At 41.7% G+C, this 14535-nt stretch overlaps 1 protein-coding gene across 6 annotated transcripts in view; it reads left to right on the forward strand.

The window, feature by feature from the left end:
- The window catches only part of LOC111224737 (non-muscle caldesmon-like), a 55588-nt gene that overhangs the window by 27272 nt on the left and 13781 nt on the right, over positions 1 to 14535 (forward strand). For all 6 annotated transcript variants that reach the window (XR_002665237.1, XM_022749354.1, XM_022749351.1 and 3 more), the window contains 5 exons: positions 7218 to 7355; positions 8915 to 9359; positions 9454 to 9486; positions 11239 to 11351; positions 12878 to 13145. Coding sequence is in view for 5 of the 6 variants with exons in the window: in XM_022749354.1 (XP_022605075.1) it covers positions 7218 to 7355; positions 8915 to 9359; positions 9454 to 9486; positions 11239 to 11351; positions 12878 to 13145 (997 nt within the window). In the remaining variant the exon portion in view is untranslated. The remainder of the gene's footprint in view (positions 1 to 7217; positions 7356 to 8914; positions 9360 to 9453; positions 9487 to 11238; positions 11352 to 12877; positions 13146 to 14535) is intronic.

Here is a 14535-nt window from a genome sequence, read left to right on the forward strand (position 1 = left end):
ATCCAATATTCACTCTCCCTTTAGTACTGTTTTGGTCCCCACCAACTCTAGAGAAAATATCTGGCTCTTTAGCTTGTAAAAGCTATGCGATGTCCTCCAGCTAGTCGCTAACTTCGTCTGCCTGTTGTTTGGTACCAAGCAGGAAGAGTGCAGTTGGTTTATCAGAGGTTTTTAGCTGAAAACAGCCCCTGGTGTGGCTGGAAACGAGGTTGGTGAAAGCAGCGTTTGCGAGTCAACAAACCAAAACAGCGAGCTAAAAAAAAATGCTGCGTAGAGCTGAGGGTTTCAGCAGAACAGGTTGAAATTCTCTGTTGGTCTGTCACTAAGAGCAACACCTTTCACAAATTAGTGAACCAAATTTAAGCATTTCTTTTAGAAAGTGTTTATGGTTTATTTTTATAATAACAAACTAATATCAGCTGATATATCCTTAGAGTATAGAGTATGGGTTAGACCAATACTTCCTGGAAGTTTGGTAAACAAAATATGAACGACCTACTTATACACATAACCAATTGCTACATCCATAGCTAATCATTTAAAGGCAAGATCCTGTACATTTTCACTTTCTGTAACAGTTACACAATATTCTCCTACTTGGCATCCTTTAGGTTTTACCTCTTTTTGACTTTTATGCCTCATTTCCCCAGATGCACTCTAAATAGCTTGATTGAAGTGAAGGTTAATGCCGTTGTTACATTTCATGGCATACAAACCCCATAAACCCCCCACGGCTAGAATTATTTATGCAGTTTTGGAGTGTTTACGTTACACAGAGAAGATGGAATTTGGCAGAAAAAAGTAGACTAAGAGGACTGACGGAGACAAGAGAGGAAGACTGACTGACTGAATAAAAGAGAAATGAAGTAAAAGAGAGTGAAAAAGAGTAAGAGCTGTAATCCTCTTCCACATTTACGTTTTCAGCTCGGCGGGAGTTTGTCCATGACTGTTTATTTGGTTCCAAGCAGCAATAATGTCAGCTGGCAGGCGACGCGCCGCTCCTGTTATTGATAAAAGATTACATCTCTACATTGTTTCCATTTCTGCCAATATATTGAAACAATCAATATTTACATGCCCCTCTTGGTCAGACTAGTCGAAACCACATGTTGTCTCATTGGCCTGCTTCCATTCAACCATCACTGAGCACACTGTGAGAAGATGGAGAGCGCAGGGAGAGAGTGGGGCCATATAATAACGGCTGTAGGAATGCCAAATTCCTGGCTATTATAAGTGTTTACTGGCCAGGTCTCCATGAGCTGTTTCCTACATGCTGGGACACTGAGGTTGTCTGTGTGAAAGCGTGTCTGTGTGAGAGAGTGAGAGCGTGTGTGCTTGTGTGTGTGTGCGTGTGTGTGTGTGTGTTGTAGTCTGTGCAGTTGTGCTCATGCCTGTCTGTGCTATGCATGTGCATAGGGGTTAGGATGAGTGCATGCATGCAGTTAAGCATGTGGGTGTTCGCTTTAGTGTTCATGTGTGTCTGGATCAGCATCAGGTGATGAAGGCTTGACAAGCTCCATTAAAGTAAGTGTGTGTGTGTGTGTGTGTGTGTGTGTGTGTGTGTGTGTGTGTGTGTGTGTGTGTGTGTGTGTGTGTGTGTGTGTGTGTGTGTGTGTGTGTTTAGAGTCGAATATTCACTGCTCTGTCTTACATCAGCCTCAGTTATAGTTGTAAGAAAATTATTATTGACATAGAGGTGCACAGTGGGCCTCAATACCCTTCTAGTTTACTCGGTAAAGAAACACACAGACACACACGCACACAATTTTCTGCTCTGCTAAGTTTTCTCACACTTGTGTTCTTCAATTCCCCTATCCATGCTGTTGATCAATGCTATAGTCCATTTCTGTTCACTTGAACACAGACACAGGAATGTCTCGACTGCTTTTTTTTTTTCATCCTTTTTTTCCGAAGAGAGCACAAGGATGTGGAATTTTCCCAGTCAATTCAGTGACCAAAGGCTATTTGCTACAGTTAAAGATAGTGTTTTGTAACAGTGATAGTACGCATAGCCTGCTGAATGCAGCTGGAGCTGAGCAGTTCATTGTCCCATACTTTACTGTATTCTGTACAAGCACTGTGGTGATCATTAGATGAGAACTTTCATACCACTTTGATTCAACTTGTTGTTTTTACACTTTTTGTACTGGTAAACAAACAAGACAGGCTAGCTTTTCCCCTCTGTTCACAGTCTTTGTGCTGAGCTAAGCTAACTGACTGACTGTAGCTTCATGTTTATTATGCAGAAATGAGAGCGGCATCAGCCTTCTCATCTACCACTCTGCAAGAAAGCGAATAAGCATATTTCCCAAAATTTTGAATTATTCCTTAATATTAAGGCTTTGATTCGCATTTCTTCTTTGATGTCTCTTTTAGGAAGTATTTATTTTTGATTTCTGCCTGTTTTCTTCTGTCATATACCATCTTCTCTCATTCTTTATGCATCCCATCTTCCCTCTCCTCCTCCTCCTCCCCTGGGGATCACTGTCTTTCTTCTTCAACGCTCCTCTGCCTCGTCCTTTTCTTAATGTTCTCCCACTATTTTCAACCCTTCCTTCTTCTAACCCTGCTCCTGTTTTTTCTCCTCTTACTTTCCTTTCCTTTTCTATTTTTACCTTTTCCTTCCTGTAACCTTTTCCCTGCTCCTTCCGTTTTGATCTTCTTCTTCCACTTACTCTTCATCCACTCATTCTCCACATCCCTCTCCTCTTTTTCCTCACTGTCTGTCTCCTGTCTTCCCAAAATGTCCTTCTCAGTTTCATCTCCTCTCCCCCTCTCTCTCTCTCTCTCACACACACACACACACACCCACACCCACACACACACACACACCCACACCATACTCCTCTTCCTCCTCTTTCTCTTCATCATTCCCTACATCTCTGCTGGCCCCTCCGCCTGAGAGACCAGGAAGGGCTGAGGAAATAACACCCATCCTCCGTGAATGAGCCATGCTAAACAATCCCCACCCTGGATGAATGGACTGTTCCAAACATGACCTGGTCCTGCATCGTAAACCTCTTGGTTCTGACAGGAAGATAGAGATATGGATAGAGAGAGATAGAGAAAAGGGAGGGAGAGGTTGATCCAGGTATGCCAACCTCACACTTAGCACATCAGCTTGGATATGATTCCAGCTATTGTTGAAAGCCTGATTTTACTCATACAGTTGTGAATTTGAGATTTATTTTTAATATGCATGCCATACTGCCCCATTCATCTGTGAGTGAGAATACATGCAGTCTAGGGGAATTCTGTCACGGTTAACATTGTGCATTCTTGGAGCCAGCCCAGCAGAGAGCAGGGTGGGGAGGAGAGACAGACGGGGTACGATGTGGTTCTTTGGGCCGGCAGTAGGAAGGGAAATAGTCCAGAGAGGCCAGCGTGGGAATGGGTCAGCATTTCTGACAGCGCAGGCCCCCACCCTCTTTCCCTCTCCCTTCATCCCTTCCTTCTCTGGTCTCCCCTCTCCTCTGTTCACAGCAGTTTTTCCTCTCTCTCTCTTTCCATCTTCCCTCTTTTTTACTTTTTCTCCCTCCGTTCCCTCTCTTCCCTCGCTTACTGAGGAGGGGTGAAGAAGTCTTTTCTCATGGGCTTTTCCCAAATTGTTTTCACTGACATTTCTGAGATATTTTGCCGTAAAGAAAATATTTGGACATATTTCTTCCTAATAGGCTCACTGATGGCGATGTTTTGTGTGCCTGTGCTATCCACGCAGACATTTGCTTTGTGAATGAAGAATCCTGCTTAAATCAGCTTTTCTGTGCTATGCACCATGTGAGACATTCAAGAAAATGATGAATTTATGCGCATATGTAACAAAACTTTTAATTTCCTTTTCAGCTGCGTCAGCTGCCACATGTAAAACTAAGTGTGTAGGGTCCATATTAGCTGTCAGTCAGCAGTGTGAAGTTTACTGTATTTGGCCACCCACGAAAAGAGCATCTGCTGCATGCTATATACAGGCAGACGCATACCTGCAGTTTGTAACTGTGGCTACACATCATTCTGTACAGGAAAACATGTCGTCTGTGATAAAATCTGCAGATTACTCCTTTTTCCATTATCGTGCACGCCCTTTCCTTTCCCGTCTTTCATTTCCCACTTCTCCTCTTTATTCTCACTCTCCATTTCATTTGCTCTTTCTGTTCCTCTCCTTTTTTCCTTCACCCATCCTCCCCCCGTCCACCTCTCCCCATATTTCTGTGTCAGTATGCTGATAGAGTTTGGGGCCTAGGTAAGGAGAGGGATATTAAATCAGGGCTTTGGTTGTGTATGCGTCGCTAGCCAAGACTGTGATTGACAGGAATGCTAATTCAGCTTTTAGGAGTTTGTTCTTCTCTCCTACTGAGGAATCTTTAACCCTGAGATTGTCATCGTCACCACCACCAAGGACTCTTTTGTTCCATTTTTAGCTGTTGTCGTTTTCTCTTTCTCATGACATTTGGTGCTGTTTCTGGGACAGCGCAGTCCTTTGGGATTTAAGGCAGTTCTTTCGCAACTTTTTTTTTTTTTTTTTTTTTTTGCTTGCAGAAACAACATATCACTCTGACATTTTAAATAAGGGTTAATGTTCTTTCTACTGCAGGGGAGCTCAATTGAAGGTGATGGAATATGAATAAAACTGAAAACAAAGATTTATGAAGAAAACTATTTATTTAACACGAGACTATCTCACTTTCTGAAAGAAGAAATAAAACATTCTTGCTCTTACTAATAAAAAGTTGAATAAGCAGTAAAACACACACTTGCCCAGTTCAGTAACACACAGGGGGTTTTAGGCTACATTTTTGATTGGTTTAACTGGCTCACATTAGCTAATGTTAGCAAACTGTAGATACTGTAGGTAGTTTCAGATATATAATGCTAAATGTCGTGCTACATTTTAGCATATATATCACCATGGTAACAGCGGCTGGCATTTAGTAAACGTCATACATGCTAGCTTTAAAGCTGAAAAGAGTCTGACTTCCATCTGGATCTGACCAGTTTTGAATGCTCAGAGATTCAGAATTAACTGAGCTAAGCACATACTCATGCACATGTGTAAAGCATTGCCTGACGTCACTGATGTCATCGTCCCATAGGTCCAGCTTGGGCGTTAACAGATTCATCTGTTCTGTTATGACAACATTCCTCATCTGAGAGAAAGAGGGAAATGGAGGGGAACGGCGTAGGGGAAGTAAAGGAAGAAGAGAACTGTTGTTCACAAGCTGTAAAACCTCACATAAACCCAAGCTGCTTTAGCTCGGCTAACCACACATGTTGCAATTAACATGCAATAGCATGCTTCACTGCCTGACCTCAAAGGCTGCGCTGTGATGTTAGGTAGCTAGGCATGTGGGTAGCAGTGGGAGTGTAAAGGTCAGTCAGGGCAACACAGATCAAGCATGGAGCTGAGTTCATAGATGTCAGGTGGCCAGATACACAGCAGTTCACAAACTGATTTGATACTTCAGAAGAGAAGGAAAACTGTCTCAGGTGGCACCGACATCCTAACCATCCAAACCAACAGTTTATGATGTTTTTATGTGTAGTTCAGTATCAAATACACTTAACTTTTTTGGGTGTTGCCTCTTTCCCTCAACCTGTCTCCTTCTACTTCAGCTAGATTTCCTGCCTTTTCCAGAATGACTTTGGACCAGCCCCAGAGAAAGGCCTGAACATGCTGTGTTTAATCAAATTTAAGCACATAAATATACAGTAGCTCGCTAGCCAACTAAATTGGTAACAATGGAGTTGTGTTGACTATTGCACGCAGCCACACCCTCTACATAATCCACCGCATTTATTAGAGACATGCATAATCCACTGCATGACTGCTTTGAATTTTGCTCTGTTAAGGCAAGATGATGAGTGGAGAAAGAAGAAATATCTAATGCAAAAAAACAGATGTTAACCCATGATTTTTTTTAGACCTGGCATGACCTTGCTTTATCTACTGTATGCTTGATCAGTCATGCATAGGAATAATACAAATGAACCACCAAAGGTGAACAGAAAATTCAAGAGGCACCACCAGAAGCTATGTTTAACATTATTGAAATATTTATGGGTGTGCTTTCCTACTAATTATTTACAAACATTCTTAGATTGTGAGAATTTTATTAAAACAAGAAGTAGCATTCAAGAAGTGGCATCTTTAAAACCAGGCTCCCTCCATGTCTTATAGTATAAAATTCTGCTGAATATTTTTGTCTCTTTAAGGAATAGTTCAACCTTTTGGAAAATATGTTTGTTGTTTTGTTTTTTGCTTTCTTGCTGAGACCTACATGAGAAGATTGATACCATTCGGTCTGTCCATTAAGTATACACCTACAGCCAGCAGCTGGTTAGCTTAGCTTAGCATAAGAAGTTAATAAAGGGAAACAGCTAGGCTGATGATTTCCAGTAGTAAATATTTGGGCTGTGTTACTGTGTTACATACTGTGTTAATTAGTTAGCTTCAGAGGTGTTGGTAGGTAGATTCTTCTCTTAGCTAGCTGTTTCCCCCTGGTTCCAGTCTTTGTGCTTAACCATGCTAACCCTTTGTAGCTTCATATTTCAAAGGTGAAACTAGTGTTGAAATGGGTGTCTCAGCAAAACTGAGCTCTACAGTTTTATGAAAAGGAGAAGCAGTATCTTTAAAATGAGCTTGCTCCACATACGTCAGCAGAAAATACTGCTAAGTAGTTTTGACACAAGAGATTGTTTAACTCCAGTTTAACACAATCACAAAAATGTGATTTCTAGATTTTATGTCATATTAAATTCCTTGTAGAAATATAAACTTTGTGGTTGTTTTGCAGCACACAAACACACTTATACACACACACCTTCCCAGTTTGATCTGTTTCAACACAAAGCAGACCAGTATAAACTGTGGGCCAGAAACAGTGTTTCTCTCCCTCTCTCTAATCCTCAGCCAAGCCGGGGCTCCAGACTGAGTTTTATCAGCTCGTGAAAACTGCTGCCATGATAAGAAGTATTACTTGTTGCACAGCTGACAGGTCAGCTTGATAGGAGAGAAGAAAAAACTCTGGACAAATCCAGCAGGTTTGGTCACTGTGGTGATTACAGTCCAATTTAAAGAATCGTTCACTTTGAAGTTTTTAACTGTGAAACTAAATGGAGGAAGGGAAGAAGCAGATGAAAAGTTGAAAGAAGAGGTTGAAAAAAAAAGAAAATGTCTCTCTTTGTCTCCTGACTCTCTCTCTCTCTTCTTTTGTCTCCCTCAGGTTGGCGAGGAATGATGATGATGAAGAAGAGGCGGCCCGCGAGAGGAGGCGCAGGGCACGGCAGGAGAGGCTGAGGAGCAGGGACAGCGAGGAGCCCAGCGGACAGCCAGACAGTTTGGTCATGACCAACAGCCACAGGTGACACACAGTAGCAACACAAGCTCTGTCTGTGATAAATATGTAGTCAGCAGCCAACTGCTTGGCTCCCAATTTTTTTTTATTACTGTCAAAGGGCCCTTACCTCATCAATTCTTGATAATGTTTGAAACAATGTGTCCTTAAATTCAGTAGACAGAAGCAGCTTTCTCATTTTTGGCTAACAACTGCTGATTTTTCCATCTAAAATGACAACAGTTTCTGTGTAATTTTATCAGCTGTTGGTTTCCGGTTTACTCATTCTAAAAGGAAAACCCTGCAAAAAGGGTCATGAATATGCATTTAATGGCTACACACGACAACGTGCTAAAAGACTAAATCAGACTATTATTTTGTTGGCTCATAACCCCGTCTAGCTGCTTATCTTACATACATAATCAAATTTTTTTTAAAAGTATGTAAGCACTTTTAATGTTAAGAGAATAAGAGAATAGGCTTTTACAACAAGGACTAGCTGATGTGATGGCAAATGTTATGCTATCATGGGTAAAGTTGGCTGGTAGCACTTGGTTACTACTTTATATAGTAAGCTACTTAGCCAGACATGCTAACAATTGCTAGAGCAGACAAACACTTACACTTGGAGAGGTAAAAGAAAAACACAAAACAGACTGCACTTAACTCTAGATGCTGAGTATCACTCTTACTGCAGTCCCATGAACATGGCATTAACGTGGAGAAATACAAAGCTTGACAGATCTGTGTCCAGTTATAATGTTGTGTTGAAGGTGTTGAATGATCAAACATTTTTTTTGCTTGGTGAAATGCATTTACAAATGAAAGAAGTGAACCCCATTCCCTACCAAGTCCCTGCTGTCATTATGACGACCAACATATGATCTCATGGCTATCCATCAGAGAAACTGCCATAGGAACAAAGGAGCTAAATATCCATCTCTATGCATTTTGAGACTATGAGATCAATCGTCTTGGCAACAGTGGAAGTGGTGGTGGGTTGCTCTGACATCTACCAACACAGACGATGCTTTGTGGTCATGAATGTTTCCCCTCTATGAGCTCAGAGATACATCCTGGGCCGCTCGAACAACAAGGGGATTGTGCAGGAGGATGCTGAGGCAGGATCTAGCGCTGACTAGCCATTGTTGATTGTGTAGATACAAGGATAATGTTTGCCAGACTTTTAGGTCAGAATTTGAGTTTGAGTCAGTCAGTTGAACAGTTTGTCCACTACATTTTGTTTATTTACATCAAAGTTGATAGGTAGCTGCCATCTGAGTGAGTGTATAGATACACACCTGGAATCCAAGAGAACTTCACAAGAATTTCAAGAAACCTTTCTGGGCATCTGCTTTTATCTTTTCAAAGCACCGTGCATATGCTCAATTATTCATATCTCTGCTATTTGCCTGTAAACAACTATGAAACAGTTAGAGGTTAGGGGCCTTGCTCAAGGGCATCTTAAGGGTAACAGGAGATAATATTATGCATCCACTTTAACAGCTGACGTCTGTTGCTCTGACCTCAACGCTTCCTCCTCATTACCACACAGTGAAATGTTTGTCTCCTCTCTCTCCTCCTAGTGTGACAGAGACAGTGTCTGTGAGCAGCTCTTATGGAGGCGTTGGAGACGAAGATGACCAAGCCCTGCTGGACCGCATGGCCAAACGCGAGGAGAGACGGCAGAGACGCATGAAAGAGGCGCTGGAGAGACAGAGGCAGCCGGACCCCACCGCGACAGAGGACAACGGCAGCGTCGCCACGGAGAAAAACAACGAGGAAGAGGAGAGGCCCTCCTCTTGGCGTAGGGGTCGTTACCGTGATAATGAGGAAGAAGAGGAGAAGACATTCACGTACAGCTCAAGGAGAGAGGAGACGGAGCGAGAGGAGCCGAGAGAGGAAGAGGAGGCTGCTCCTGACGGTGGAGAGGAAGCAGAGGAGGGTGTAGATGAGGAGGAGGAGGAGGAGGAGGAGCAGAAAGTGGAGGTGGAGGAGGACAAACCAAGAAGGTCTTACTTGAGAGAAGAGGTGAGTCATCTGTTCATTATTGTCCATTTACTTTAGCAGTTTGTTGTGTTTTTGTAGCTCACAGACCCTGCGAATGTGATGCTTGTTTTTGTAGGAATCAACTGAAGAGCCTAAAACTCAAAACAAGGTATGGTCATTGATTTATTGACTTTGTGATGCACATTGTTGAGCTGATCCCTGGTCTCTACTTCAAAGAACCGCTGTAATCCTTTTCCGTAGGAGCTTGCTGAAGAAGAAACACATTCAGTAGTCAGTGAGAGTTCAAATCAGGCCAAGTCAGCAAATTCAGAGGCTGAGGAGGATGCAGTAGAATCAGGGGAGGCTGAAGAGATACCTGAGGATGATAATGTAGATAATTCATCAGAGAACAAGCCTATGACACTCATAAATGAAGAGGACAATGAAGTATCTGAGATACTGCACTCAGAGGATTATGAGGTATCATTCATGTGGTAAGAATTTCAGTAGAGGTGTAATGCACAGCACAGAAAATCTCTCTGGGTAACTTCACTGTCTTGATGAGATATGTAAAAACTAACCCACAAAAAATTCTCTTAATAAGGCTATCTTGTTGAGTTCGTGATTTATGCCGGAGCCAGACGCTGAAATTACCCAGACACCTCGTGTCGTCACAGTGTGGTTTGCACCATTTGCAAACTGGTGGTAACTGAGCCAACGTTTTATGAGGTGTGGTTGTAGCAATGTGGTCTGATTTTTTAATAAGGTTAATGCTATGCTCCACAGAGTGGTCACAGTGTTTTATTTTTCTGCACGTCTTCCACCTCAGCTATGAGAGCAGCAACACTTCACATTAAACTGACTCCACTCCAAAAACTGACTATAGCAGAGAAACATAGTTTGATTTAATACGATCAGTATCTTTACTGCAAGGGGACATAATGGGGAGATCACTGAGCCATCATATCATGTGGACGCTTACAGTCAAATGTTTTAGACCATACTCGATATACATATATATTATTATAAACAAAAAGAAGTAAGCAGTGAACTGAGGATTGTTCTATTGCTTTGGAAATGCAAAATGTATAGTCAGTGGGCTGATGGCTGACTTGTTTTCATCAGTACACTTTTTTATATGTGCAGTTGGTCATTGTTTTTAAACTCCAAACAAGCATCTGAACAGTTTTAAATACTCAAGTGAGCACTTTCCACCTGAATTCTTGTGTAGTGAGTGTCCTCTTACATAAAGTAAGGACCCTTATGGACTAAATGTTTTCATTTGTACTCAGTGTGGGTGTGTCAGACCTCTTTTGACCAGAGCTGTTCACAGTTTCAGTATGCCCTTGATGGTGTAAACAACAGTGCTCAAAGACAATTCATGCTCCATAGCACTTTCTCTGTTAAGATAAAGACATTTCTTATCAGTTATTACCTCAGTAATAATAGTGAATATGTTTCTCAGTTTTTGAGCCAACGTGTTTTAATAAAAGCATGTGTGCTTAAAAGGTCCACCAAAATCAACCTATGCAATATTAAAGATGCATAGACAGCATCATCAGCAAGACATGCATATGATCTGTGCTACAGGTGCATAATGTATGTTTTTTTTTAAAAAAAAGTGTGACACGCATAATAATAATAATTTCTAAAACTTAAATTATGTTTTTGATGATGTTAACAGTGAGAAGTAGAAAATACACAGCTGGAGACACTCCCAGGTTGATCACATGTTAGATAATCCTCTGTCAGCAGTAATTCTTGAGTGGACACTGTTTGATGTGATGTTCTGTGTTGTTTTGTTTTGGGTTTGCTCTCTTTCTCATGTGACATCCCGTGATGTCACATACTCGATCCCGTCCATTCAGCCTACCCACCAATTGCATGTTTGCTCACTGTCCGGGCGGTTGTTTCTGTGCAGGTGGATGAGAGAGGCGGGGCCAGGGAGGAGAGGGAGGAGCAGAGGAAGCAGAACGGAGGGTTTCATGAGGAGGCGGCTCCCAAACAACACAGGAAACCTGAGAGGACCCTCAGGTACACAGACACAACAACACAAGCAAAGTCACTGCCTGGTTCTCACTCTCAGGCCAAACTTGACGATAGTCTTATGAACTATTCAAGGAACTCTGTTTTCCCCAAAGCCAAATTTCTATGATTCGTGTGACAATTTGCTGCCATTTAGTAAAGAAAATGTTTGGAAAATCAAAATAATGTCATTAGTCTTTGTAGTAGTGGACAAATATCCAAATTATGTCTTTCTCTCAAACAGAATCATTAGCACCAATATCAATGTTTTAGGCCAAAACAAATATCCAATATTTAGTCTCCTGCATTTTTCATTATTTTCCCAGTAGGCTGATATTAATTATACAGGGGTCCTTGAATTTCAAGACATCAAACATACCCACTAGGGCTGTAACCAGCGTTATTTTCATTATCAATTACTCTGCTGTTTACTTTGGCTTTTTTATTATTATTATTATTATTATTATATTGTTTAGCTTGAAAAATAATTGAAATGATTAATTGATAATCAAAATACCTGCCAATAATTTTGCTGTCAATCCATTCTTATCGTCTCAGCTCTAATACCTACCATATTTATTCTGAAATTTTGAAACTAATTTTAACAGTCACAAGTGACACACGGAAATCCCAATTATTCAATCACCCCAATACTGGCCGTAAAAAATAGTAGAGAATAGATAAATAGTGATATTGCTTTATAAAGCTGATTTCAGCAGTAAGCTGATATAGCAGTGCCACTCTACTCTCAACCAGTTGTGGAAAAACACTGCAGTAACCTAATATTCTTTACACAAAGGTCAGCTAAAAAGATCAAGTTACCTAACAAAGATCACGGTTACTTTCCAAAATAAGATGCCCAGAAGTGCAAAGGAAAGACATATTCAAGGGATTAAAAAAATCCCACTATGATTTCACATAATATCAAAACAAATGTATTACATTTTAAAGGATGCTAAATTTACTGAATTATACTACTGCAGACTGTATCTTATTTTAAAAATCATGTAGGAGTCTTCATATTTGTTTCAAGACTCCTCAGTCTTTGCATATGCTGAACTGGGGCAATGCAATCAGACAGGGACTTCTTGCAGCCTGCAATGTCAGACTGATATTACTGACTGACATTTATTGTTTGTCTCCCGGGTATTGGCTAAGGCATCTGCAAAATAACTGAATAGCGTGAATAGGATTTTCAAGCAAACAAGCTGTTTTTGTTCAGCATTCAGCCGTGGCAGAGTAGTGTGTGTTTTTGACTTGCATCACCTAAAGTAAATCCCCAGCTTGAAGCACCAAATGAGACTTCAGCTGAGCTGTAACCTTATCTTTGCAATGGTGATTGTTGATATTTGTATGGGGACACATGCATTGTCTGTGTGTGTTTGCTCATCCAAATCCTTCAAGTGCATCTTTAAATATTCAGTTTGTATCAAATGTCTGGTGTTAACCTGTATGTCAACCAGCTTCGTTTCCTGCTTGTTTTTGTTGTGATCTGCGTCTGTGCACTGACCTGTGGTTTTGTGCATCTGTCCCAGTCGCGGCAGTGTGCGTTCCCCCGAGGTGTCCGCGGGTGACGACCAGGACGACGCTGCCCGCCTAGAGGCAGAGCGCAAGCTGGAGGAGCTAAAGCGCCGCCGCGACGACGCAGAGAGTGAGGAGTTTGAGAGGATGAGGCAGAAGCAGCAGGAGGCCGAAGCCGAGCTGGAGGAGCTGAAGAGGAAGAGGGAGGAGAGAAGGAAGGTGCTGGAGGAGGAAGAGAGGCAGAAGAAGCAGGAAGAGGCAGAGAGGAAAGCCAAAGAGGAGGTAGGGAAAAGAGAGGCATGTTTTGATGATTTTTTTTTTTGTCATTTTTGAGTCATTTTATGGATACGGTTTGATCAGTGCTGCTCTTGAAATTTTTCTCATGTTTTGTTTAGGAATATCTAATACTGCAACGAGCTGCGAGTGTGCATATTTTCATTTTTCAACAGTTTAAGGATATATCTGTGAAAAAAGCATCCAAGCCTCTGTGTGTGTGTTTCCTTTGGCAGCAGTTGACTGGCATTTAAGAGCTATGACACATGATGTCAACTTCTGTAATGTGCAACTGACTGAAACATGACATAGCACTGGTTATCTGCCGTTAGCAGTTTGAGACATCTGCACCCTTACCACAATTCAACACTTCACTGTGCTGTCACTCAGAAAATGAAAGCTAACAAGCTAAGCTAACCAGCTTCCACCCAGACACTTGCTACTATAAGCACTGATTCCCACCAGACAGTACTTTTTATTGATGTTATTTCAACATCTGCTGAGTCATTGGCAGCTCCTACACACTCAGTGCTGTGGCCATCCTACATTAGAAAGAAGTAGGTCTGGCTAATGTTATCTGGCTCTCTTTCATAAGATGATAAGATTTAGCCGAACTGATCGCCCACAGGGGAAATTCAATTTGACACAGCAGCACAAGGGAATGTAGTAACATCAAAGAAAGACATTTCCATAAATACCTATACACCATAAATAAACAGAGAGATAAGATAAATCTAGAATAATAGATATAATAAAATAGATCTGTGTTGATGACAGTTAAAATGTGAGTGGTATATGGTTCTGATGCATCCAGGAGCTGTGGCGTTGTGGAGTCTCATGGCTGATGGCATGAATCAGCCTCCTTAGCGCTTTGAGGCATGTGGCTGGATGAGTCTGCAGAGCCACCTCGGCCTGGCAAAGAAAGGATGAGAGGGGTTGTCCATGATGGCCTTCAGCCTCCCTCTCATCCTCTTCTCTGTCACTGCCTCCACACTGTCCAGTTCAATCACCACCACAGAGCTGGCTTTCCTCACCAGCTTGTTGGCACCACAAGTCCCATTGCCACCTCCCCAGCACACCACAGCAAAGAAGCTAACACTAGCCCCTACAGACTGTTAGAACATCCCTAGCAACCTGGTGCGCACACATTCAGGGACTTTAATTCATGGGTTCAGATGTGGTGACGACAAATAACCAGACTGTCAAAACTCACGGCAACGAGAAGTCAAGAAGCTGGTTTCCTAGCATAAATGACTTGATTTATTTTGATCTTTTCTTCCAGTTATATGTTCAAATTATCTTCAAATTTCACAGCCCATATCCTCTCATTGTTTTTTTCACACCACCTTCATGTTGACTTAGCCTTTATACCTGTGTGTGTCGAAACTCATACATCACA

The sequence above is a fragment of the Seriola dumerili genome, unplaced genomic scaffold (assembly GCF_002260705.1).
Source record: "Seriola dumerili isolate Sdu_G_001 unplaced genomic scaffold, Sdu_1.0 BDQW01000138.1, whole genome shotgun sequence".
Taxonomy (NCBI): domain Eukaryota; kingdom Metazoa; phylum Chordata; class Actinopteri; order Carangiformes; family Carangidae; genus Seriola; species Seriola dumerili.